At 45.2% G+C, this 24,404-nt stretch overlaps 1 protein-coding gene across 1 annotated transcript in view; it reads left to right on the top strand.

Moving 5' to 3' along the window:
- Positions 1 to 24,404, top strand: part of SMPX (small muscle protein X-linked) — a 352,501-nt gene that overhangs the window by 39,155 nt on the left and 288,942 nt on the right. Inside the window, exon 2 of the mRNA XM_069640379.1 lies at positions 5,960 to 6,020. Within this exon, the coding sequence (XP_069496480.1) occupies positions 5,982 to 6,020 (39 nt within the window). The 5' untranslated portion in view covers positions 5,960 to 5,981. The remainder of the gene's footprint in view (positions 1 to 5,959; positions 6,021 to 24,404) is intronic.

The raw sequence follows: 24,404 nt of genomic DNA on the forward strand, positions 1-24,404 counted from the left end.
CCTTGCTGTTGGGTTTTTCATACTGCAATTGTTTGGCTTCCAGAGTCTCTATAATGCGGCTTGTGAATTAGCACAGTTCCCAGAAATCTCTAGCTTTTTAGCTAGGTAGGAATGCCCTTGGTTGTTGATACTGCCTTTAATGTGACGGAGGTGGTTTTGAAGATGATTTGGGCTAGCATTGGCAGCCAGTCCTAAGGTGGCAGCTTGCCTATTAAGCTTCTTTCTTGTGCCTGGCCCCACTGTCCCTCCCATTGGTTGCCTTGGCCTTATAGGCCAATCACAGCCATGAGAGGCGGGAGCCGGCCACCAGTACTAAAGCCCACGACGAGACCCCTCACATTCAATTTCCTGATTTATTCATCTTCCCCTGGGAAGGAGTATCGCCGAGTGGGTGCAGGAGTCCATCCCTGCCTGGAGATCTATCCTGAGCAGCGCGCACAGGGAAAGGGTAACGTCCCTGACATTGTAGCGTGCATTGTCTCACTGTGCGAACTCTGTAATTTTTTATCCGAAATGCTACAAAATTGTAATGCAGCAGGGGGATAGTTCTGAGACATTTTCCCCAGCCTTGCTCAATTCCATCATGTGGGTCTTATGAAGATTTTTGTTCACCTGTGCATTGGGCAGTGACATTGGTCAGTCACTCCAAAATGGCTGCTCCACTTTGCCTATTAAGCTTCTTTCTTGTGCCTGGCCCGACTCCCCCTCCCATTGGTTGCCTTGGCCTTATAGGCCAATCACAGCAACCGGGGGGTGGGAGCCAGCCACCAGTACTAAGGCCCACGACAAAGGCCCCTGTCTGCTCCCTGTCCGCTACCAGGGCGCCCCAGGGCGAATAACCCTGCTACAAAACTGACATTGCCCACTGAATTGACTCTTGCATTTGTGTGTGCTGCCGCCCTAAAACATGGGGTAAGGCTCCATGTTTTTGACCACTGAATTGGCTTATGCATTTGTGTGTGCTGCCGCCCTGCAACATGGGGTAAGGCTCCATATTTTTGCCCACTGAATTGACTCTTGCATTTGTGTGTGCTTCCGCCCTGCAAGATGGGGTAAGGCTCCATGTTTTTGCCCACTGAATTGACTCTTGCATTTGTGTGTGCTACTGCCCTATGACATGGTGTAAGGCTGTATGTTTTTCTCCCTGAATTGTCTCTTGCATTTGTGTGTGCTGCCGCCCTGCAACATGGGGTAAAGCTCTATTAATGTTTTCACCTTTAACTCTCCTTTGCACTTTGCGTGTATTGTATTACTGCTATATGTTCCTTCATTATGTAAGCACCATATGCACTTCCTTTCTGTAACCTGAAGCACTGCAACCAATCTCTTAAGTAAAAGTGCCTAGATACCCCTGGGTTTTGTGCGCTATATAAATAAATAAATAAAACAAATAAATAAATGATCTAGCTGCAGTGTATTGTTTCATTTGGAGCGCAGCATGGGCTGTAGCTCCGGCGCCTGTCAGGGGTGTGCTTCTCCCATCCAGGTGTGACAGTATCAGTGTTTGGTCAGTGGTCCTGGAGTCTGTGCGTTTCAGGAAGGATTTGAGGTCATGGAGAAGTGTTAGCTTACCCTGCACCATTTTATTTTAGTAAAGTGCTGTTTTAAGGATGTGTTGCAGTGGATAGGAAGTGAGGTATCCTCACTCTTAAGGTAAGTGACAGGTGAATCAGGAACCACTCCAGACCAGATTATTGTAAAAGGAATATGTTTGCTTATTATCTCTTAGTTACAGGTGTAGCACAGAAGTAGGAGGTTGTATGTCAGCATCCTTCAGGTTCCTGTGCCTCTCTCAAAGTGTCCCGACAGTCATTCCAGGAACTCCCAGTACACCAGGTTCCACGTGCATCATATCATTCCATACACTCCCTACAGCCTCACAGCTCACAGAACATAACAGACTTGTACCGATCACTACAGGAAGCGTTTTAGCACTCAGGAATCGCTTCCGCCTGAACCCAATCCTCTGAGAAGGAAACCTATGATATTACATTGCGGTAGACATTTGAATACATTCTACAGGATTTCTTTCGGGGGTCCAACTCCCACACTTCCGTTTTAATGTCCATTTTACTATCCTACCTCAAACTCCATATTTCGGGGCAGCCTGATACTCAACTTATACAGGTATAACGAGTGAGTGTTGTTTAGCTGTTGTTTTCTGAGGAGCACAAACTCTGTTTTGGGGGGAATGAGTTTTATGTACGTGCTTGCCACCCACACTTGGATGACTGCAATGCAGCATTTCGGCTATGTGATGTCTTCAATGTGGCTGGCCTTTAAGTATAGCTATGTATCATCAGCTTTTTATTGTATGGCGATGCCAGGGTCCAAGAGGAGAGCTTCTCGTGCAGGGGGCTTTAACCATTGGCTCTTCAGTGGAAATGCTTTTCTACAACTCCCACCAGCCTTAGCCAATGATATTGAAGGATCTTGGGAATGGTAGTCCAAAACATCTGGTGAGCCACAGTTTGCAGACCACTGTCCTTAAGGCTAAGTGCAGAGGTTCAATATGGTGATGGGACAGATCCCTATTGAACGCTCGCAGATGATTGGATGTTGTAATCACTTGAGACTATTCACCTGAACCAGCTGCTGTCAGTCTTGTAGATAGGAAGTGAACCAATCAGGAACTGTGTTCACGAATCCAATGCGTCTGTTCAAACATGTAAGTAATGTGTGTTCGATAGAGTGTTGAATGTCACAGAGAGTTTGAATAGGATCACGTGACAATCACCCCTTTGGTTGATGATGTGTAATGCATGTTTCAGCACTGCGCATGGGTCTGAACCTAGATTGCCAGTCCTGCAGCGCCTCTGCATAAAGCGCACCTTGGATGCTTCACAGATAGGAGCGCTTGTGAGCCAGATCCTATGGATACAGAAAAGACAGGGACTACCATCAATTTAGGAACAGCATATTGCCCCTCTAAGCACCCTCATTCTCAACGGACAGGACACGGTAGAAAACTGAGGCCAGCAGTTTGTCCGTGGCTTTGTCTGCATCCACCCCATTCTGCAGAGATTCCATCCTAGAGCAGGAACTCTGCAACGAAACCCAGGAACTGTCCGGAATCTTGTGGGTGTCACTCCTGCATTGCGTGAATCTGGAGAAACCGCCCGGGAGCTCCAGAATCGCCATAAAGAGACTGGGACCCAAGCGGATACACAGAGCAGGAATATGCAAGGAGGACAATGTTTTACAATGACCCAAATGCAGCATGTATACGAGTCATGACCCTTGTCATTATCAAAATGATGCAAACATGTGTAATGATTAAGCTATTTCCTTGCCCCTTTGCTTTACTTTAAAAACTCCATATGTGCAGGGATCACTTTTCATTTTGGGAAGTCTTCCACTTAAAAGTCAACAAAAAATTGCCTTCAATCATGAATGCATAGGACAACGCGAAAAGTGGGGGAGCACAGCGCTAGCGAGATGGACAAGGCAGCTTTTTAAATCTCATCTCACGCACTCGGTCCATCCCGGAGCGACCCCATTATTGTTCTTGATACATATTCAAGTGAAATAACCACTCACCTTCTGATCTGGAAAGGAGTCCTCTTGGACCTGCTGAAATTACGACCACACCATGGGAAAATCTGTCTTCTGCTTTACTGGTTCCTTTGACGTCTCCCATTGTACTGTCTGCATATTCGCTTTTGGAAATTAGTTATTTATAAATCACTACAGATTTTGGCTAGCTCATTTTCCATTCAACCATAGCAAGTGTGTCTATAATGTTTAATGCAGGACAGTCTATCTCTCCAAATAATATAAAGTCATCAGCAGGTCCCATTCTACATGTAATAGTACAAGCTGGTTAGTTGTGGTGCAAACTCTAGTGTCAAGATGCAAACCGGAACATATAGGACTAATTCGAAGGACATCCAATGCAACTGCTATTTGATCTTTGGCGTCAGGTGTGACCAAAATCTGAATGATAATTCCTACCTTCACAGTTCTGCTGATGTCATTGCTGCTAAGGAATTGGAAACAAAAACATTTGGAGTCTGGAACTTGTCCAAAGCAAAAGGTGCAATTGAAAAGGGGCATTTCTTGACGTAAGTGAACACATGGGTTCTGAAACCAGTGGTGCACATAAAACACAATGAAGTGGCCATCAGGGGACTTTTAGGTACTTTACAAAACACAGACATACGTACTCTGAACCACTAGATGTGTGTGTGTCCATACAGCTGATCTCTATATATGTACAAATTACTAAGAGAACTGTGGCAATTAAAACACAACACAAGAAGCGTCAACAAGGTCGCAGGGCAATCAGCAGCAGGAAATATACAGGTGTGGCATGAAAGTGTTATGAGCGAAGTTATTTTGGGACGGGGTCCGTGGGGATATCTGACTTGTCAGAGGCTAACTAAAATGTATCGAGCAACGTTTTTGAAGGTCATTACCTTCACCTCTCTTTTCCCCACCCCCAGGCTCGGACTGGTCCATAGGGCAATAGGGCAGCACCCGAATTGCATGGCCAACAAGCTAATGTGGCCAGTTCTTTGGGTCAAAATAGGCCAGTTTTTGGGCAAAGGTGGGCCACTTTCATTAATTACTTCACTATGCAGCTAGTAGTTTTGCAGAATTTTCAACACATTTGACCAGTCCCTTGGGTACTACTGACATTTTTTGGCAGAAAAGAAATGAATTGCTATTTGCAACAATGGGACGTTTTTCCTTTGGTGCCTGGGCCACTTTTAGGCCCATCCTACTAATTAACTCTGTGGTTCTCAACCTCCATCTCAAGAATCCATTCCAACTTTTATTATCACATATGTGCCCCACCTCTCCCTGAGAGTACAACACGCCCAGTTCCCCACAGCGTGCTTGTGTTATTTGTACTGCTTTTCTGTCAGGGTCTTGAGTGTGTAGGTGGGCCACATGCTGCCCGTCTTCCCTCTGCTTGCCTAGCTTGGAGGGGCCCCTGTGTGCCCCCCCCCCTCACTCCTTGCTGTGCTTCTGGGTACATGCGGGTCGGGGGTTCTGGCTCAGAGGCTCTTAACATCTGCCATTTTGATGGCGACTAGGCAGCGTTGGAGTCGGAGCAGAGTGCAGTTTATCGATGGTTTGCTTTCCTGATGAGGCAGTCAAGTAAGGAAGTGCTTGAGGAAGCACAGCCTTTCCCAGCACCTCTGTGCGTAGGAAGTAGCTCATGTGCTCTATGGTTACAGTAATAAAGAGTGTCACCTTCTGATCGGAGGTTTGTTTCTCTTCTTCTCGAGCCCTTTCGAAGGCTTGGGTCCTATGACCTTCCTCAGCATAGGCGTGTGTGAGCGTGCGTACGTGCGTGTGTAAATGACAGCATCATGTGTTCTGCAGTCATAAAGCAGTAGAGAGCCCCCTGCTGGTTGTGATTCCCCTTCATTGGTGTTACCATCTCCAACGTGTGTGGGGGTCATAGGTAGAGGTGCTGTGTATTATCCGCCCATGGTGAAGAGCCTACACGCCGTGAAGTTCCACGTATCATGTATCTCTGGCACGATAAAATTACCAATGAAATACATTAAAGTTGGCATGATTTGCCCAAAACGCACACAGGTGTCTCTATTGCGTATCGTTCTTGTTTTGTGATCTGTATAATTAAGTTTAACTGCAAAAATATGTGGATAAACAAACACTTCTATATAGGCATTTCTTCCAAACCGTAAACATTTAAAATATTACTGAAAAAGGCAAAGTGTGACCGTTTCATGTGGTAGACCCCCTTGCAGCGCCATTGCCCAGTGCGTGAGCGGCAGCGGCCTTTCGCGCTGTGCTATACATTATTGAAGCGAGAGCTCAGGTGTTTCTGCGTCACGCAGGCGGCGACGGAGTTTCTTAGCAACTCTGAAACTGACACGGAAAGAGTATCCCGAATAAAGATATGAATGGGGCTTGGGAAGTCTAGTGCAAACCATGGTTTAACAATGGAAGCGGTTACAGTATTTTCCTGATTTGCTTGCAGGTGCGAGAATTCCCCTGTCAACATGTCAAAGCAACCAGCTTCCAATGTCAGATCGATTCAGGTAAGGTATTTTGACTAATATTGATTACACCTGCCGTTTTCGTATCAGGATATCCATTTCGTAGTGCATACAAGGGAGCAATACATGCTATATTTCCTTATAGATATGACCTTAAACGGATTATCTTGTTATGCATGTCTCTTTACATTCGTTATCTGTTTAGATGTTTTCACCCCAGCTGTGTTAAGGTTGTTGGCGGTTACACGTTCTGCTCAATTCACTTTACATTTTTTGATCTGGGTGACCCTTTTTTCTGGAGTGGATTGGCTGGTTCTCTGCGAGAAATGTTATTTAGTTAAATGTGGCTAAAATGGAGAAGAAGAGGAAAGGGATCATGTGTCTGAATTATTTATACTCTTTGCATGGAATTGAATTATCAATATTGCAAAAATCGTTTTTTTTTTGTTGCTATGCCCCAATTGAGATTGTGCCTACATTTTAGGCATGCCATTTTCTTTGAGCAAACTCTCGTTTTGCAATGCCTGTGTATGCTGAAAGAAGTGTGTAATGAATTGCATAGAGGTCAGAATAATGGACAGGCCGTAAAATCCACCCCTCTTCCATTGTGCCGTGATGCAAAATTCTAATTTTGGCCTCAATTGGCCTTTCACATTGGGCGGAATTCCACTCAATTTGAGAGGCCAACAATTACAGCCAACAAAGTGTGCACATATTTAGGTTGCTTATAATACAATTCCGCATTCTGATGATCGCTTCAGAACGTGATAAATCGAATAATCAAACACCATCATTCCCTGCATCCTGATTAGACACAAGGCTTCAGCCAATTAGAAGGCCAGAGTCTTTGGCTACTCTGATTGGTTAGAAGCTGCGCATTCTGGCCAATCGATGTCCAGCGAACCCCTTAATCCTCACTACACCGGCAAATATTAAAGGCAGATTATAAGAATTATGCTCAGCGACAGAGAGAAATCAGAGATCGGATTATCTGATTGTTGGGTACCCACTATGTTTACAGTATCCCTTACTTTTTCATGTGCCCCTAATTCCGATATCGATACATGAATTTTATGTATACACAAATATGCAGAAAGGTCCGGAATCAAGTTATTCAAGTTTTAAGTGTGACAAATTGTATTCTGCTCTGCAAGAGTGCAAGCATGAGCAAGGGTAAAAATGCCCGCTCAGCCCTCACACTTCTACAAACCAAGAGCAGACGCAATCATGATGAAATAGGTACTGTTAATAGATATATCTCTTTGCCTTTTGTGGTAATGTGGGCAGAGGGAAGGCTATGCTCTTAAGAGCGGTGTTAATGTGACCCAGCATTAACCTAAACAACATAGTAATTTAGTACAAAATGAAGGGAGTGTCCAATAAAGGTTCTATAAAAATGTCTATACTTTAATCAAACACACCATCTGCAATACAAGTATCTAGAAAACACCCTTGATGAAGAACAGAGAAGATGGCACAAACTAAAGACAGTAGCACGTGAACACAGGGGGAGAAGAAAAATACCAACCACAAAAGAGGGTATATCTGTGGGTGAAAGAAGGTGCAGTAGTGACTAAACCAGTCTCTAGGGCCCAAGTGGACCAAGGTGGCAGTTAGTGGCCAACCGTACCTTATTTTGGTTCTTTGATGGGTGGAAGGTGTCAAACCCAGTTTCAAGCGTTGATGGGAGTGTATCAACTTCAGTTCAGATATGGTGGATCATGTGAGCTCAAGCAGCAAGTGAGCGTCGAGAAGGGGAGCATGCAGTTGCTCTGTGTGGTCTGAAGCAGGACTTTTAGCAATGCAGGTCGGATCGTTCACCAGGATCTCTTCAAGGTGGGCCAGGCTGAATTGAATTGTCCCCGCTTGGAAGGGTTGATGAGTGATGCTCCAGTGGTGCGAGTCGGCAGGCAACGGTCATCGAATTGGTGATCAGTTTGTTCTGATGTGCAGGTCAGTAAAGCAGCTCTTTGAGGGCGAGTTGGGTCCCATTGTCAAGCAGTTGATTTTAGCAGACTCAGCAAGGGCATGATGCAGCGCCGAGCTGCTTCGAGATGCTGACGATTAAGTTTGAATGGATGGAGGAGCACAAAAGTCAGCGCTGGTGAATTCCCTCTGGTTCTAATGACAATGAACACAGTGCAACCGGTTCAGTGTTGCAGAACAGGGAGCTTCAGCTCGTCTGGTCCTCAAGATGCTATGAGGCTCACTCAGAGGGAAGTGAGGACAGGATGGATCCATTCAGGGTCTGCACTTACAGCTTTATGAGATTCTGGTGCAGAGTGACAGTATTAGGAATTGCCATCTGGCAAGGGTGCAAAGCCCTGGCTTTTTAAATATTTATTACATAAAGTGATGTGGGTGATTGCTCCTCCAATGGGCAAATATGGTAACCAGACGCCCGCTTTGTCACAGCTCCATGCCGAACACATAGTGCACTTGTGCCCTGCTGCATCAGTAGCCTGATCCACAGCACCTGCTCTTCTTGTAGCGCAGAGCAGGTTCAAAGGTCATAAGAGGCCCACTCGACCGACGCAGTGACAGCAAAGTCACTGGAGTACAGGGGCGACATTTACGATAAGCCCCCTGTACCTAAACTATGATAATCATGAGCACCCCATGTTGATGACAGTGTAATCTATAGGAATGAGCTATGTCTGAGTTTAGGCATAGTGCATGGCAATACTTATGATCATGGCCGTCACATCCTAATTTATATTGCACATGTGTCAGCTCCTGTGAGTCAGCTTTGCTGTAGAAAGGATTTTGTATTTGGGTCAAACGGGCCGATGCTGCCCCATGGCAGGACAGAAACCCAGAGGACCCAGCTTCTATTTGATTCTCTTTGTGAGGGCGGCAACCCTCTCCCCCAGAGACAGACTGTATAACTTTGGAAGATCTGTGTGAGCAGGCCGAGAAGCGTGCCCACGGCGAAGCCCCTGGGATGTTCAAGGTTTACTGGGAGAATGGACTCATGTACAGTGAGCCCAAGACTTCTGAGGTGGGGGCCAGCCAGCGTTTGGTGGTTCCCCGTTCCACTGAAGGTTCCTGTTGGACTTGGCCCACGACATTCCATTGGCAGGTCACCTTGGTATACCTAAACTCAGGCATAGATTATTCTTAGAGCTTACCCTACCAGCAACATGGGTTACTTGTGATAATCACAGTTTGGGTAGAGGGGGCATATCTTAAATGTAGCCTCTGTACTGCAGTGACTTTGATGTCACCACTGCGGTCGAGTGGGCATTTTGTGATCTTTGAACCGGCTCTGCGCCACGAGCTGAGAGGGTGCTGGGGATCAAGCTACTGATGCAGAGACAGACGCACAGTGGGCAGCTCTCCTGGGCTCCGGTATCAAAGGAGCACACCCATTCAGGAGCAAGGACGCCATTTGGGGATCACCAGGGGTCGCAACTGCAACCTCTGGGGGCCACAGTTACAACCCCTGGGGACTCCCTTGCGACCCCAACTTTAAAAAATAATTATTTTTTTTGTAAAAAGAAAAAACGGGTGCTCCTTGTGTAGTGGGTGTAGCGGGCCCTCCTGTGGTGTGTGGGGCCCACCACACCAGGTCTGGTGGGTCCCTGGCCCAGTCCTCAACCATCAGGGTGAAGGCTGGGCCCTGGAGGCACTCAGTAGGGGTTGGAGCTGACTGTGACATGTGGCACATGTCACATGCCACATTCAGCTTCAACCCCTTCTCCCTCGGCTTCCTTGCTGCTCACATGCAGGAACCAGGAAGCTCTTACAGCTTCCTGGTTCCTGTTTGTGAGCAGCACGGAGGAGCCGAGGGGGCCTGGAAGAACAGACTGAAGCTGCAAGAAAAAGGTAGGAAGGCTTTTTAACATGATGTGTGTTTTGCATGTGTGAAGAGTGTGTCAGCTGTATGTATGTGAATGGTGGGTGAATGAGAAGTGATGTGATGTTTGTTTTTGAATGTTCTGGGTGGGTGGGTGTGTGCCTGTGCAGAGAATGCAATGAGCAGATGCAAGAGAAGGTGTGAGTGACTGGTGGGTGAATGAGAAGTTATGTGGTGTTTGTTTCTGAATGTTCTGGGTGGGTGGGTGTGTGCCTGTGCAGAGAATGCAATGAGCAGATGCAAGAGAAGGTGTGAGTGACTGGTGGGTGAATGAGATGTGATGTGATGTGTGTTTTTGAATGTTCTGGGTGGGTGTGTGCCTATGTAGAGAATGCAATGAGTGGATGTAATAGAAGGTGTGACTGAATGAGATGTAACAGGTGTAATAGAAGGTGGGGGAATGAGAAATTATGTGTGTTTTTGAATGTTCTGGGTGTGTGGAATACAAATTGTGACTGAATGAGATGTAATAGATGTAATAGAAGATGGCTGAATGAGAAGTGATGTATGTTTTTGAATGTTCTGGGTGGGTGGGTGTGTGCCTGTGTAGAGAATGCAATGAGTGTATGGGCATGTGCATGTGTAGAGAATTCAATGAGTGGATGTACGAGAATGTGTATGTGAGCGACTGGTGGGTGAATGAGTATGAATGCGATGGTGTGCTTTTGAATGTTCTGGGTCTGGGTGTGTGTTTGGATGTTTGCCTGTTTGAAAAATGCAATAGGTGGAGGCAAGAAAAGGTGTATGATTAAGTGACTGGTGGGTGAATGAGTATGAATGTGATGGTGTGTGTTTGAATGTTCTGGGTGGGGTTTGGTGTGTGCCTGTGTGATGAATCCAGTGTGAGTGAGTGTGAGAGTAGATGTATGGATGAGTGACCAGTGGATGAAAGGGGATAGGTGTATGTGTAAGGCCCTAGGAGACTGGGGATCACTGGAGCATTTTTTGCCACATCCTTTATTGACTTTGCATGTTTTTGCTGGTATTTTTGGGCAAAGGAAAGTGCATGTGTGCCATTCCCTGGCTAGACTGGCATTTTGATGCAGTCAGTCTAGCCATTGTTTACTGTGGCATGACATCTATAACTCAGCATCTTTAGAAAATCAAGCATGATAAGTAGTGTTGTCTCGCTAGACTGAGGTTTTGGTGTAGCAGCCTGTATATTCTTCACTGTAGCAAGACATTTTTTTAATTAACTGAGCATCTATGATGAATCAAGCAAGATAAGTGTTATTATGGGTCTAGACTGGTTTACATTAAAACCAGTTTGGACAGGTTTTCCTATTGTGATATGTCACTTGTAATGGCGAAACCAATGGGAGTAGGTACTTACATAGGAGTACTGGCATATATTGGCAGAACCTGTTTTGTACCCAGTGACAGTAACGACACTATAGAAAAACGTCTTAAAGCGAACATAAGCAAATGTTTTTTGTCCTGCATATATTGCAGGGACCGGCATAATAATGTATTGGGAAATGCCCTTTGCACTTTTGGTGGCTTGCATCTATTGTACTTTTTTCATGATTTACCCTACACCCTACAAAACCGATGTTTGGCCTTTTGCCCACATTTTCCTTATAAAGTATGCTGTGTGATGCACTATTTTAACCCATTATTCAAAATATTTACTCTGGGGAGGAAGAACAATCCCCCCGGACTCCCCACAACCCATTTTCGTTAGTTCGGGCTCCCTCACTATGCTCTTTTGCATTCTACTTGTGACAAATATTTACACCCTCCACTGGTGGCTGGTATATTTGTGGCCACACCAAAAGGGTGGATGTCCCCTTTATCATGGGCATCGGGGAAATAACCATTGAGTAAACACAAAGAATGATGCCTCACGGAACTGTGATTGCTTCCAATTAGTTCATGTTCAGGACTCAGGACAGTAATGAAAAATGCCATGGGTCAGTGTGAACTATTAATTCATTATAAAGTCTTTTTTTACAAATCCTTCTGAATTGCTTATAAACAATTCATATTTCTAAAAACACCTTTTTCATACATATACAAAAAGCATATCTAGAAGGCATTTTCAATGTGCAAGAAATGCAGAGCATAGATGTGCAAATATGCATATAGAACAACAGTCACTATTAACTTCCTGCACCAACTCCACTATATTTGTGTCAATCTAAGACAACTATAAACTGAAAGAAAATTTCAATCTTTATCACAACCATGACTCATTTCAAGTGAAAGTCAACTAAATGTATTCAAGAGAAGTATATAGATGACAAAACTCCTCTGCTTTTAAGTTATCAATTTCCCTTTTCACTTAGTTTCGACTGAATTCTCATCTAGTTCCTCCAGAGCTGATGTCCGTCTTCCTCAGGTCTTGAAAACGACAAATAATTTGAACTTATTTGACAAGAAAGTGTTTATATTTATATAGCTTCGTATTTTTTCTTTCTTTTTTTCTCTTTTTCCTTGTCTTTTTTCACACCATCCCGTGGTACAGTCTAAATAGATTCTATGACAAATATTAAAACCAAAATAAAAACATTGAAAACACTTCCCATTTACGACTCTTCATACTATCACATAAATTCCCAATATTACATTTTTAAGAACATTTACCAATATGTAGAAGAAACCTTCTTGGTTGTGCGACGGGCAGTCTCTGTCCTAAACCGAACATTCTGAATAATCCTTAATTATCTGCAAAGACAAAAGAGAAAAAGGAGTTAGCTTCTGTCAGGGTGATTATCCCAGGGTCGGCTGGGCCGTCCGTGGACCTCCGGGCTTAGGGGCCCCAACTCCTCCCGTGCTTCCCAAAAATGAGTATGAGATGCACCCAAGGAGCAAGGTGGTTCTGCTGTTTATTATAACAATGGCAGGGATGGGTCTTGTATCGTACGCATCCGTTCAGACTATCAAACTTAGTGGGGCACGCAGGCCCTTTTTACAGCAGTATGACGCGCTACTTGCGTCACCTGGGAAAGTTAGCGAAAAACCTATTGCCACTTCGGATTGGTTCCTCGAGTCGTAGGGTTAGTATAGGATAATATAGAGAAGAATATTAGTGGTTAAGGATGAGTCAGGTGGTATATTTGGGTTGCCCCTTCTATTAGATACTTGAAAATCGTTACACGAAGACCCCTGATGATTGGCTAATGTTAGTGGCATCAGTGATGAGTCCCCCCATGTTCTGATTGGTCCTCTCGCAAGCCCCCAAGCCTGGGACCAGTGTCGTTCACAGCTCGCGGTGTACCTGTCACTAGCAACAATGTGTAACTATGTGTTTGTGCAGACAATGTACGGGTCTGCTCATAGACTTGTGAGCAGCTCATTCCCATCGCCGTAGGTGTCCATCTTACCATTTCGCTGTTGCAACCTGTGTCCCCGACGTGGGACCCACGCGACTTCTGTCTCGTGGGACTGGCACCTTGTCAGATTGGCTTGGTCACGTGTGGAGGGACCGTAGCTGGAGCAGAATTCTGCACATTTAAAGTTGTATTTCGTTTCTGTGTGTTTGGCTTTGCTTACAGGTGTGACCTTGGCGCTGGCTGGTAGCATACGAGTTGCAACATCGCGCCCTTGGCTACGAGCTCTCGCTAGGCTCGTTTTGCGTGGTCAGCACTTGTAGTCTTGCTCATACAGTCTTCATGGTGAGGCTCTTGTTTGCGGCCTACTCGGGCCTAGTTCATGGGTGGGGATGCATAATCCATTGTACCTATGTCGCGGTTTGACATGGCGTCATAAGCAATATTATGTTTACGTTATAGTGTCATCACGAGGCGAGAGGTGGGAGAAGCGTCAGCAAGCGTATACGCGAGTTCTTCAGGCGTCTTGCATTTCTGCATTACTATAAAGAGGCCTATGTGAAAAATAACAAAGATGCGCATCAGTGGGTGTGTCCGTCACCTACGTCATAGCACTGAATATGTTCTTCGTGTAGGCTGATGCGTGAGTGACCAGTGTGCATGGTGGCACGTGTGTTCTTGGCAGTTGGCTAGGTCGCTGTGGCATCTCTAACAATGTGGGTGCTCGTTGCTTTTGTCTTAGTCGAGTTCATCCATGCCGCAGGTGTCGGCTTGAGTCGGACAGGCTGGTGGGCATATCCTTATGTTCTTGAACCTGGGTATTTTGTCATCTGGTAGATAGGCGAACTCGTCTCATGGTGGGTGCCTGGGCCGCGATCCTCTAGGCCATGGTCGCAATGAGATTGGGGGGAGCTTGTTCTCCCATTCTCCCACTTCACCTCTTATTCTGTATATTTGTTGACTAGGCACTGCCCCCTTCTCTCTATGCTACATTCAAGATTTAAACTTTGATTGAAAAACACATTAACTTCTTTCACTTGCAGTAGCGCATGCCCCTGCAGCTGCATAATCATCATGGACATTGCGCTGGTTCAGACCGGCCCGGGTTGCGGCATGCCCTGTGCATGGTTAAGGAGCTTAGGGGGGGGGGGGCCAGCATGGCTCACAGTGGAGCTGCCAAATTGTGTGCTACGCCATTGGCACAACTGGGTCTGAAAAAGGGGTGGTGTTCAATGCGCGCCTTGAAGTCTGCCAGTGAGTACCCGTGTGAGAAGCAACTCGTAGGTGTTTTCAATTGCCAATTGCAAATAACTGTGTGGTGCTATGAATTTATGTGTGCAGCAATGATATTACATTAAGTGGTGTTTTTTTTTTAGAGTCCTCTGGCACCCAGTATTACGCTTAGATAATATAAATGATGGGGGTGTCTTGAGTATATTTATTTATTTATTTATTTATTTATTTGGATTTGTAAAGCGTGCAGCAGCCCAGGGGATTGTGACGCTTGTTACATACATATCTTAGTTACATATACACTGTTACACAGGAATGTTACAATGCATTGTGGCACTTGTTACATACATATCTTAGTTACATATAAATTGTTATACAGGAATGTTACAGGTAAGGCGATAATGTACATATTTACAGGACAGTTTCGAGTATAGTTACATTTTACTGTGCATGGAGTGAGTTCTTTAGATTCCTACGGAATATAAGGAGTGAGATCTCCGCTCTGATGTCTGAGGGTAATGCATTCCAGCGTTTGGCAGCAATGTATGGGAAGCCTAGACCACCAGCTTTAGCTCTATTGATCCGTGGGATATGGAGTTTTTGGAGTAGATCCTATGGAGTGCCTTGGCGTCTTCATAGTATGAGCCTGAGAGGGGTATAAGTACTTGTGTCCGTCAGCGTAATTAGTATACGCAATGCCAAGTGAGTCCAGCTTGTCGAAGAGGGGCTTCGTGAACAAGTTGTATTGTGTGGGAGCTGTGCGGGATCCCTGAGGGACTCCGCAGTTGATTGTCATGGGTGTAGCGTTTGCTATGTCTGAGAAAACTTTCATGGCTCTTCCTTCGAGGAAGGAAGTGATCCATCGCACTGCTTCTTTTGAGAAGTTAGCCGAGAGGGTAAGATGTGATGTGAGAGTCTTATGATCAACCAGATAGAAAGCGGCTGAGAGATCTAGGAGAAGCAGTAAGGCTGGCTTGCCTTTGTCCATGATTTGGGTGATCTGGTTCTTTAGATCTACCAGAGCTGTTTCAGTGCCGTGACCCTTCCGGAACCCTGATTGCCTGGTCCCTAAGATGGAGTGGGATTCTAGGAAGTGTTGGATTTGGCTACGAGCGGCTTTGTCCAGTAATATCAGGAGGAATGGCACTCTGGTTATCGGTGTGTAGTTTTGTGGTTGTAGAGGGTCGAGAGTTGTTTTTTTAGGAGTGGGCGGACCAGGCCGCTTTGAGGCCGGCTGGGATAATGCCTGTTTTGAAAGACACATTGATGAATGCTGTGAAAAGCGGAGCGAAACAGTCTGCACAGTCCTTTATGAGCTTGGGTGGGCATATGTCCCCTTTGCAGGGGGAGGGTTTGAGGTTTTTGAGTAAATTAATAACTTCTTGTTCAGTGACGTCCCTGAAGGAGAACTCAGGTTTGGTGGCGTTGGTTGAGGTGAGAGTAGAATTGGTAGAGTTGGACCCAGTTTGCGGTGGTAGGGCTTTGCAGTGGTCCTTAATTTTCTTTTGCAGGAGGTCAATTTTGTGTAGCATGGCAGATTGGATACTAGCACACCATGCTTCGTCTTTAACTATTTATTCTGGTGTATTGGGTGGGGAGATTAGCTCATTGAAAATGGAGAAGATTTCTTTAGAGTATGATTTGGCATTGGAGATGCATGTGTTGAAGGCGTTGGCTTTAGCTGAGGTGATCGCTGCTTTGTATTGGTGGGATATTAGGTTGAACTCTTTTTTGGCACTGTCACTGGTGTTAGTTTGCCAATTTTTCAGGGCTACTCTTTTACATGATCGTAAAGACTGAAGCTCGTCAGTGAACCAAGAGTTGGAGTGTAGAGATTTCTTATCTTTTTTCCATTGAAATGGTGCTATTCTGTTAATGGAATTAGTGATAATAGCCTTGTAGGTTTCTGCTAGAGTGTTGGGGTCATTGGCGAAGGGGGTGCTAGTTTGGGGCTGTTGAGGTAGGGGCACAAGTTTTCCTCTTTGAGCTTCTTAGATCTTCTTACTTGTGCAGCAGTAGCAGGGGCGAGCGTTTTGTGGCTCCTGGCGATGGGTATAGTGAACTCGATGCAATTGTGATCGGTCCATGGCAAGGTGGTGTTCGAGGTGATAGTAGCGAGGCAGTTATGGTTTGCGATCCAATCTAGGATGCAGCCTTTTGAGTGTGTGGGATTTCAAACTTTTTGGGTGAAACCTAAGTCGTTGAGTTCCTTGTTGAAGGTGCCAGCCGGTTTGTCTTTCTCATCCTTGAAACCCCAGTTGAGGTCCCCTGATAGGAGGGTCTTGGTGGAGCTTTTGATATTATTGCTGAGTGTGTGGATGAGGTGTTCCTGAGAGTCTGGGGGGGAGGCCTGAGGGGACATGAATGGTGATGGTGCTGTTAGGTGACAGTGTCAGTTTAGCAGATAGAAGGTCAGAGTTGCTGGTCCAGGGGTGACTGACAAGTCCAAGGTGGAGACACTCTTTGTAGATGAGAGCTACTCCGCCTTCCAATCGAGCTAATCTGCCTTGTCTGAGAATGGAGAAACCTGGGGGTAGTGCAAGTGTGACAGCGGGGCCAGAGGCTTCATGTAGCCAAGTTTCTGTGATGGCTAATAGATCAATGTTGTTGTCGGTAATAAGGTCATGAATCTCAGATGCATGCGCTGGGAGGGAGTGTACATTGATGAGGGCACATTTGATGTGGGGCGTGTGTGAGTTTTTTGTGGTATTGTGGGTGTGAGCAGAGTCTGGTGTGTCTTGTGTAGTGGTGGTGTGGGGCCTGATGTAGTTGGTGGTTGGCTGTTTGGATGTGTTTGCGTGTTTGAAGCGTGGGGTGAGTTTATGAGTAGAGCGGGAGCCTAGTCTAATATTTCCGAGTGCAGTGAGAATGGGTTGAGTGCTGTGTCAGTGTACAAGCTCTAAGTCTTTCCAATCTCTCCAGTATACAGGAAGTTGTGTTGCCTGTGGGGCAATAGGAGTGTCTGCTCATGCTGGGTGTGTATGTAGTGAAGTATCCATGGCCGTGGGATGAGTGGGAGTGGTGGTAGAGATTAGCAGCGTTTGATTAGGATGGGTGAGTGTAGTGAAAGGTAAGAGAGCAGAGAGTATGCCGAGGAGGATGAGCAGCGTGGTAGGAGAGGCGGGGAGATTACTGATGGCTATGGGCATCATTGTGTGCAGGGTGCCTTACAAACAGCAGAGGGTAGATTCAACTAGTACATGGGGACTAAAAAACAACAGTAGGTAGATTCGACTAGTACAGTCAGTTAGGGGGCCTAAAAAAACAACAGTAGGCAGATTCGATTTTTGCATAGGGGGCCTAAAAAACAACAGTAGGCAGATTCGATTTTGCATAGGTGGCCTAGAAAACAACAATAGGCAGATTCTATTTTGCATAGGGGGCCTAGAAAACAACAGTAGGCAGATTCTATTTTGCATAAGGGGCCTAGAAAACAACAGTAGGCAGATTCGATTTTGCATAGAGGGCCTAAAAAACAACAGTAGGCAGAATCAACTAGTACAGTCAGTTAGGGGGCCTAAAAGAAGCAACAGTAGGGAGATTCGACTAGTACAGGGGGCCTGAGTACATCTAGGTGCACAGTAGGCATAGATGCATATATTTCTTGGTTTCAACAAGTACTAATGCATGAGTATGAATGATCCAGAATGAGAAGGGCACAGATGCTAGAGCACATAGGACCAGAATGGCAGTAAGAGCTCATGTGCATTGCAGCAGGCAATGTGGTAACATGCAGCGTAGGCATGAGGCAGAACTTGTGAGTAACGCAGAAGTAGGGGCAGCAGTATACGGTGTGGCCAAAAGTAGCCCATTAATTATGGGGCGTGGTGCAATATTGAAAGAACCTTTCCCAGGTATTTTACTCCAGCATAGATAACATTATCAGGTTCCCTCCCCTCTGTGCACGCAGACCAGTCTCATTGGTTTCTTCTATTGTAGTGGTAGCTGAATCATATATACATTTATAACCAGTGAATTTTGTTGAAACTAAATCCTGGTCAATGATTTAATTTGTATGCCTTGCTCGTGCAGCATTTTTCTCCTGGTTAAACACCAGCACATGCCTCCCCAGGTCAGTGTTTTTTCGGCTTGTTTAACCCAGCAACGCCACAGATAACACATACTTCTGTGCCGATTGATCTATAGATGTTTCATAGACTAGCTGTAGCCTGCGTTACAGATTTCAGTAACCCTATTAGAAATACTGCATTATGTATGTTTTACATATAGGGCCCACATCGAATCTGGAAAATGGTATTCTCCAAATGTGTAATCGTGGACAAATCATGCCTCCCTCTGGGCCTCAGTTCTTATATCTGGCTGAAATGAGAACACTTGGAAACAAAGGTGCTAGATGCATCTAAAAAATCTGAAGGTCATTTGCCATCACTTACTGTGATGTCATCAGGGGTCAAGGGTCGTATGATGTCACTTCCTGTTCCCCAGGCATTTTGGTGAAATGGCATCCCTGTTCAGGAGAAGTAGCCTCACACCAGAATGCTGCATATCCAAAGGTCTTTGTTGCCAGTAGGAGGGAGGATGGTGGGAGTAGGATTTGCACAAGTGATCTGGACACTGGAAGACGTCTTCCACCATCTTGTTTCTCGCTGTCTCTCTTCCATCTTTTCTGTCTCCATCCACTTCCTCTGGAGCAAAGCACTTTGGGTGCAAGATAAACAGGGTAAAATCCACTCCATCCAGCTTTAGACCAATCACCTGAGGATTGATTCCCTTAAAAGAAGGAGTTTCACACCCCTCCAACAGAAAACTGTCAGTTCCTTGAGGATCCATTAAGGCCAAAGACATGTTCTGAAGACTCTTACCTAGACTTCCTTTGGGACCAGTTGCATTGTCCAAAGTCCTCCACTGCAGGTGAAGAAGGAGACGTCCAAGACAAAAGAAAGGTCTATCCCCTAACCACTCCCAGGGAACATTGGAAGTGACCAGTGCTCTGGACCAGGACCAACATTCTGCAATGTATCTTCTGTGACAGAAGAGCAGACCTTGAATAGGAGCATTCTGTCCTCGAGTTCTTTGCAAAGCCCTCAGAGCAACGCAGTGGACGAGACCAGCCACAGCTTCCTGTCCTCCTGCACCAAACTGGCCTCTACATGTGCTCTGCATCCTGAACGATAGAGAAGGTGCTGGTGATTATGTTTCTCCAGCAAGTCAAACTATTGCACTGTTTTTCATCAACTCGATTCAGAATTGTGTCATTGCAAAGCATGTCACTCACCAGGCCCGAAGCATCTGCTCATATGCCGTAACCCAAACCGGATCTCTGGAGGGTCACTCGCTGACTCTAACTGGGGGTCACAATTGTGGCTCTGCCCTGATAGCATGATAACTGTGGCCTCATTGTTAGCACATCAACGCACATCAACGCACCTTCATCATCACTTCACGACCATCGCCCGCCATTGCCCGCCAACTCGAACTGCTGGAGCATCACCCGCCAACCTCTTCCAGTGGCTAAAACCTGACTCGGCCTGGTCAATGTTGAAGTGTTCTTGGGACCTCCTGACCAGCATCACTTGAACCGCTGCCGTTCGACTGCACAGAGCACACGTATTTGACCCTGCTCAATGAGCGCTTGCTGCCACAGCCTCCACGATCCTACAGGCCCGACTGAGCCCAATCAACTTCCATCCATGTTCGTACCTGGGTCTGATCCGTCAGCCCACCTAGCATCGAAACCAGAATCTCTGACACTGACCTACCCCCATGTTCCACTAGGACCCTACAGACTGGTTAGATTACAATCGCTCCTGCTTTCTGCAACAAATCTTTTTTGGTAGTTTGTTACCTACCACTCCTGGAACTACACTCAGAGTGCTAGTTTCTTCAGTCTGTTGCATCTCTTCTGTTCTTTATTTTGTGGTGGGTTTTTGTACAGCAATCTCCTTTCGTTTTTCTTGAAGATGGTGTGTCTTATTAAGGTGTTTATATTTTTATAGAATCTTGATTGGACATGAACTTTATTTTGGCTGTGCTACTGTGTTGTTTGGGTCACTACTGGTTCACCTTCACACCCCACTTGAGAGTGTAGCCCAAAAGAAGTGGACTTTGCCCTTCTGATATCACACCCAAAGGGGCTTTGCTTCAGAGGAAGTGAAGGGGACAGGAAGGAAAGAGAGAGGCAGAGAGAAACAAAATGGTGGAAGTCTCTGTCCACTGAACATATGCCTTCTGACTACTCTAACCTCACACCCTTCCCTTCGCACTAGGACCAAAGGCCTTTAGAAATGCAGCACCCTGATGTGAGGCTCCTCCCTATGAATGTGTGTGCTCTTTTAATGCCTGGAACCAGGGCAGCTGCCTGCTGTGTGCCTGTCCCTGGCAGAGGCTGTTACCTGCCCTCACAAAAAGATCAAAGAAGAGGCATGGCCATTCAGGTTCCTGTCCTGTCAACTGGCAGGCTCAACCCGTCTAGCCCGAATTCGCATCACCTTCCACAGCTGAGCCTGGCTCACAGGAGCTGACACATTTGTGGCATCACATTGGATGTGGCTGCAATGATCATATGTAGTGCCATGCACTATGCCTTCACTCAGGCATAGCTTTATTCTTAGTGTTTAGCTTGCCACCCCATGAGGTACTTATGATCATCATAGGTTTTGGTACAAGGGGAATATCTTAAATGCAGGCCCTGTGCTGCAGAAACTTTGCTGTCACTGCAGCTGTCGAATTAGCAACTGTGACCTCTGCGTCTACTCTCTGCTTCTGGTAGAGCAAGCGCTGCAAACCAAGATGCTGATGCAGCAGGTCACAGATACACACTATGCTTTTGGCATGGAGTTTATCAAAAGAGATTCTGAAGAGAGAGAAGATCTATTTCCTAAAGAAGGATACATTAAAGATCTATGGAGAAATGTGGGATGCTTTTAATGAATTGTATGTTTGATGTGGATGGACCAACACCCTCCCCACTTTTTTTCGTCCTTCTTTCTCTCTTCCCTGTACTATTATGTTTACTATTGTATATATACGATTTGTAAATAATTCAGTTTGTTTAAAATTGAAATAAAATGAGTTTAACAGGGAATCTGATCAGCAGATTACTCTTTCAGAGATAGAATTACCAACATCATTTTATTAATACAAATCAGAAAAAACAGTGCTTTCACATCCTTGCCAGATGGCAATTACTCACACTAATGTTAGCCGATTTGGTCGATTGTTGGACAGCCGCTGCTAAATCCTGGATGGCTGTACGGTTCTTGAGGTAGCAAACCTATGACAACAAATGGTCAAGTGTTTTGACAGCATAACATATCCAGTCGAGCATACAAGCAGCCCAGTTGTGATTCGTGCTGAGTATATTTAAATATAATAATCAATCATTGTTTTAGATTCTACTTCTTGGGATCCAGAATTAGTTTTGTATCAAGTTGAGTTTGTTGATTTCGAACTAAGATTGTTTTGAATTGAAAAATATTAACATGGGACCATGGCACTGAGTCTGTATAGGCGTGACAATTTAATATCAATGTCCAATTTTAGCTCATTTCTGTCTTGAACAATTCAACGCACTAATGTATCGTCTTTTAGGACAATCATCCATCCGCTAGTTTTGCATATGACGAGACCTTATAAGGTATCATGTGTGAAGAGGCTACTTATTAAGAAGGGCAGGGTCCACTTAGGGCATTGCAAAGATGAGCATTGCAAAGATGAGCTGAGGCGTATGTGTATGTGACAGTTTGCAAACAGAAATGAGTTATGTCGTGGACCCTTACAGGAAAACGTAGAAAATGTAACTATTTTATAGCACTATTATAAATCACCATCTCCCAGTTGCAGGGGTGCATAACACAAAACCTAATTTATAGCAACTTTGTGTATGACTCTGTTGTGCTGCTTGCAAGGACTCAAATCCAATATGTACTTCACATTAAACATAATGTAAGCTAAACCACCTATGTGTTCTTGGGCACATATTTGACCAAGCTGAATGTTAACATATTTAATTGCATAACACGGTACATGATGACACTATTAAACTGTTAGGAGGAACCTTGGGAATTGAGGGTGTGGGGGTCATTTTCTTAATCCCAGGGAAATTGACAATGCTTTAGCTTGCATTGGCTAACCCAGTGGTAGCAGTGGTCAATGAGTCAAGACAAACCCTTAGAATGAGAGGGGCATAGATGAGCAAACTTGCAGTGTTTACTTTGACTAAAAGAATTTACGACACAGAGCCAATATAAAAATAAATGTACTTTACCTCTTATAAAAAGTAAGAAAGGTGTTCACGCTGGCCAAAGGTCAATAATTCGGGCTCAGGAAATTCCCCGGAGAGTTTGTTAAACACTACCATGCAGTTAGCATTCTCTAAGGGTTGGCACGGATTGATTCATGATGGTCCGAAGGAATGTCAATAGTCTTGGTGTCCTTGTTGAAGCTTTGAAACAGCAGGTGGCCGACTCTACCAGGTATAGAGTGTCTTGTGCTGGTGCTTTCACCTCTTATTTGTCCGGATTAGTAGGCAACCTTCAGGCGAGTGGATGGTTTGAGTGTTTTGCGTTAGCAGTGCCTGCTAGGTCAAGGGAAGAGAGTTCCAGGTTTCAGCTACTTCTGGTGGGTAGTCCCTTTTCCATATGGCAGCGGCCATATTTGTTTCTCTTTTTTGTCTTCCCTTGGGAGATTGATTGCGCAAGCAGCGAACCTCTCGAGGGACGAAAAAAAAACACTCAGACCCCAGATAAGCCCAAGGGTGCGAATGGCTTTCACGACCCCGGCCGGTGGCAGATATGTTCGAAAATGGCCACAGCCTGAGCTGAGGCCCTCACTTCGCTCTGGCCTACCTTAACTCGGGTCGGAGGGTCATTACCGGCCATGTTCAACCCTCCCCCCCACCCCGGGTCATTAAAGCCATAATAATCCCAGCAATGCTGGATGTGCAAGAGTCAATGTAACACAGTCCTCTTTTGTAGTTTTTTCTGATTTCCGACCAAGCTTGTTTTGTTCTTCGTGTAATTAGTACAAACGTATGGTTGATTTGGGGGTCTTTAAGTCTTGCAATAATCCATTGAGTGTTCCTATTTAGCAAATATACCATTGATTCAAATTCATTAGGGCTTAAAGGAGGGACTGCACTCAATAGAACTACCAAGGGTAACACTTCAGGGGGAGATTTATCTGGATGGTTGAATCTCCATTGATGTTTCCTAAGTTATAGGTTAATCATTATTCTCCATAGGGCTTATTCCTTGTTGTTATACATCCTGTACCAGTCATTATTAGAAGTTTATCAAGGATCCCTTTTAAGTGCTTTGTTAATTCCATCTCAGTTGTTACTGTTTATTGTCCATCTGCTTGGGATCTATTTGCAGATTGCCCTGACTATTTAAGTAATCCATCCTTGGCACTAAATGTTTTGGGATTTTCTAAAATCTTGTCTTTTTGGGCTTTTTTGGGCTTCATTGGTCTTTACACAATGGGTGACACATCCCTCCCAACAACATTTAAACAATCCTACATTTGTTCCAGGAAGGCGAATGCTCACTTAGATGTTGCTGATTTGAATAAAACTGTTTCCACTGACACAGTTCTAATATGAATTGATAGGGTTGCCACTATCAGAGTAAGCAGGCTCACATTCTCATTTTGGGGATGGTAAAAACAAGAGGTGATTTATTAGTTTGCTTGAAAGACAGACAGCATTCTATCTGTTAACATTCCCTCCTAACTAACCCAACCCACACTCCAGTCCCGTTCCTTTATACAGCACCGACTACATGACCATCAGACTATCGAGAAGGTTTAGGCTAGGTCTTCCTTCATGCTATTCCAGCCTCCCGCCTCAAACAGAGGGTGTATTTATGAAAACGTTAGTCCATCTTCTCTATCGATGTCAGAAAATGACATGTGACAATAGCACTTCTGGTTAACAGTGGATTTTTTAATGTACTTCTGGTCTCGCCCCCTCAGGAGAAGGACATTGCGTGTCCACCCTATGAGGATATTCTGTGTCTATGAATAGTCTGTTGTTCAATGCAGCCTGTACCATTGTGATCCACTGTCCAGCACACTCGTCCCATTCACCTCAGACAGTGAAAG

The sequence above is a fragment of the Ambystoma mexicanum genome, chromosome 7q, assembly GCF_040938575.1.
Source record: "Ambystoma mexicanum isolate Mex_15411 chromosome 7q, UKY_AmexF1_1, whole genome shotgun sequence".
Lineage (NCBI taxonomy): Eukaryota > Metazoa > Chordata > Amphibia > Caudata > Ambystomatidae > Ambystoma > Ambystoma mexicanum.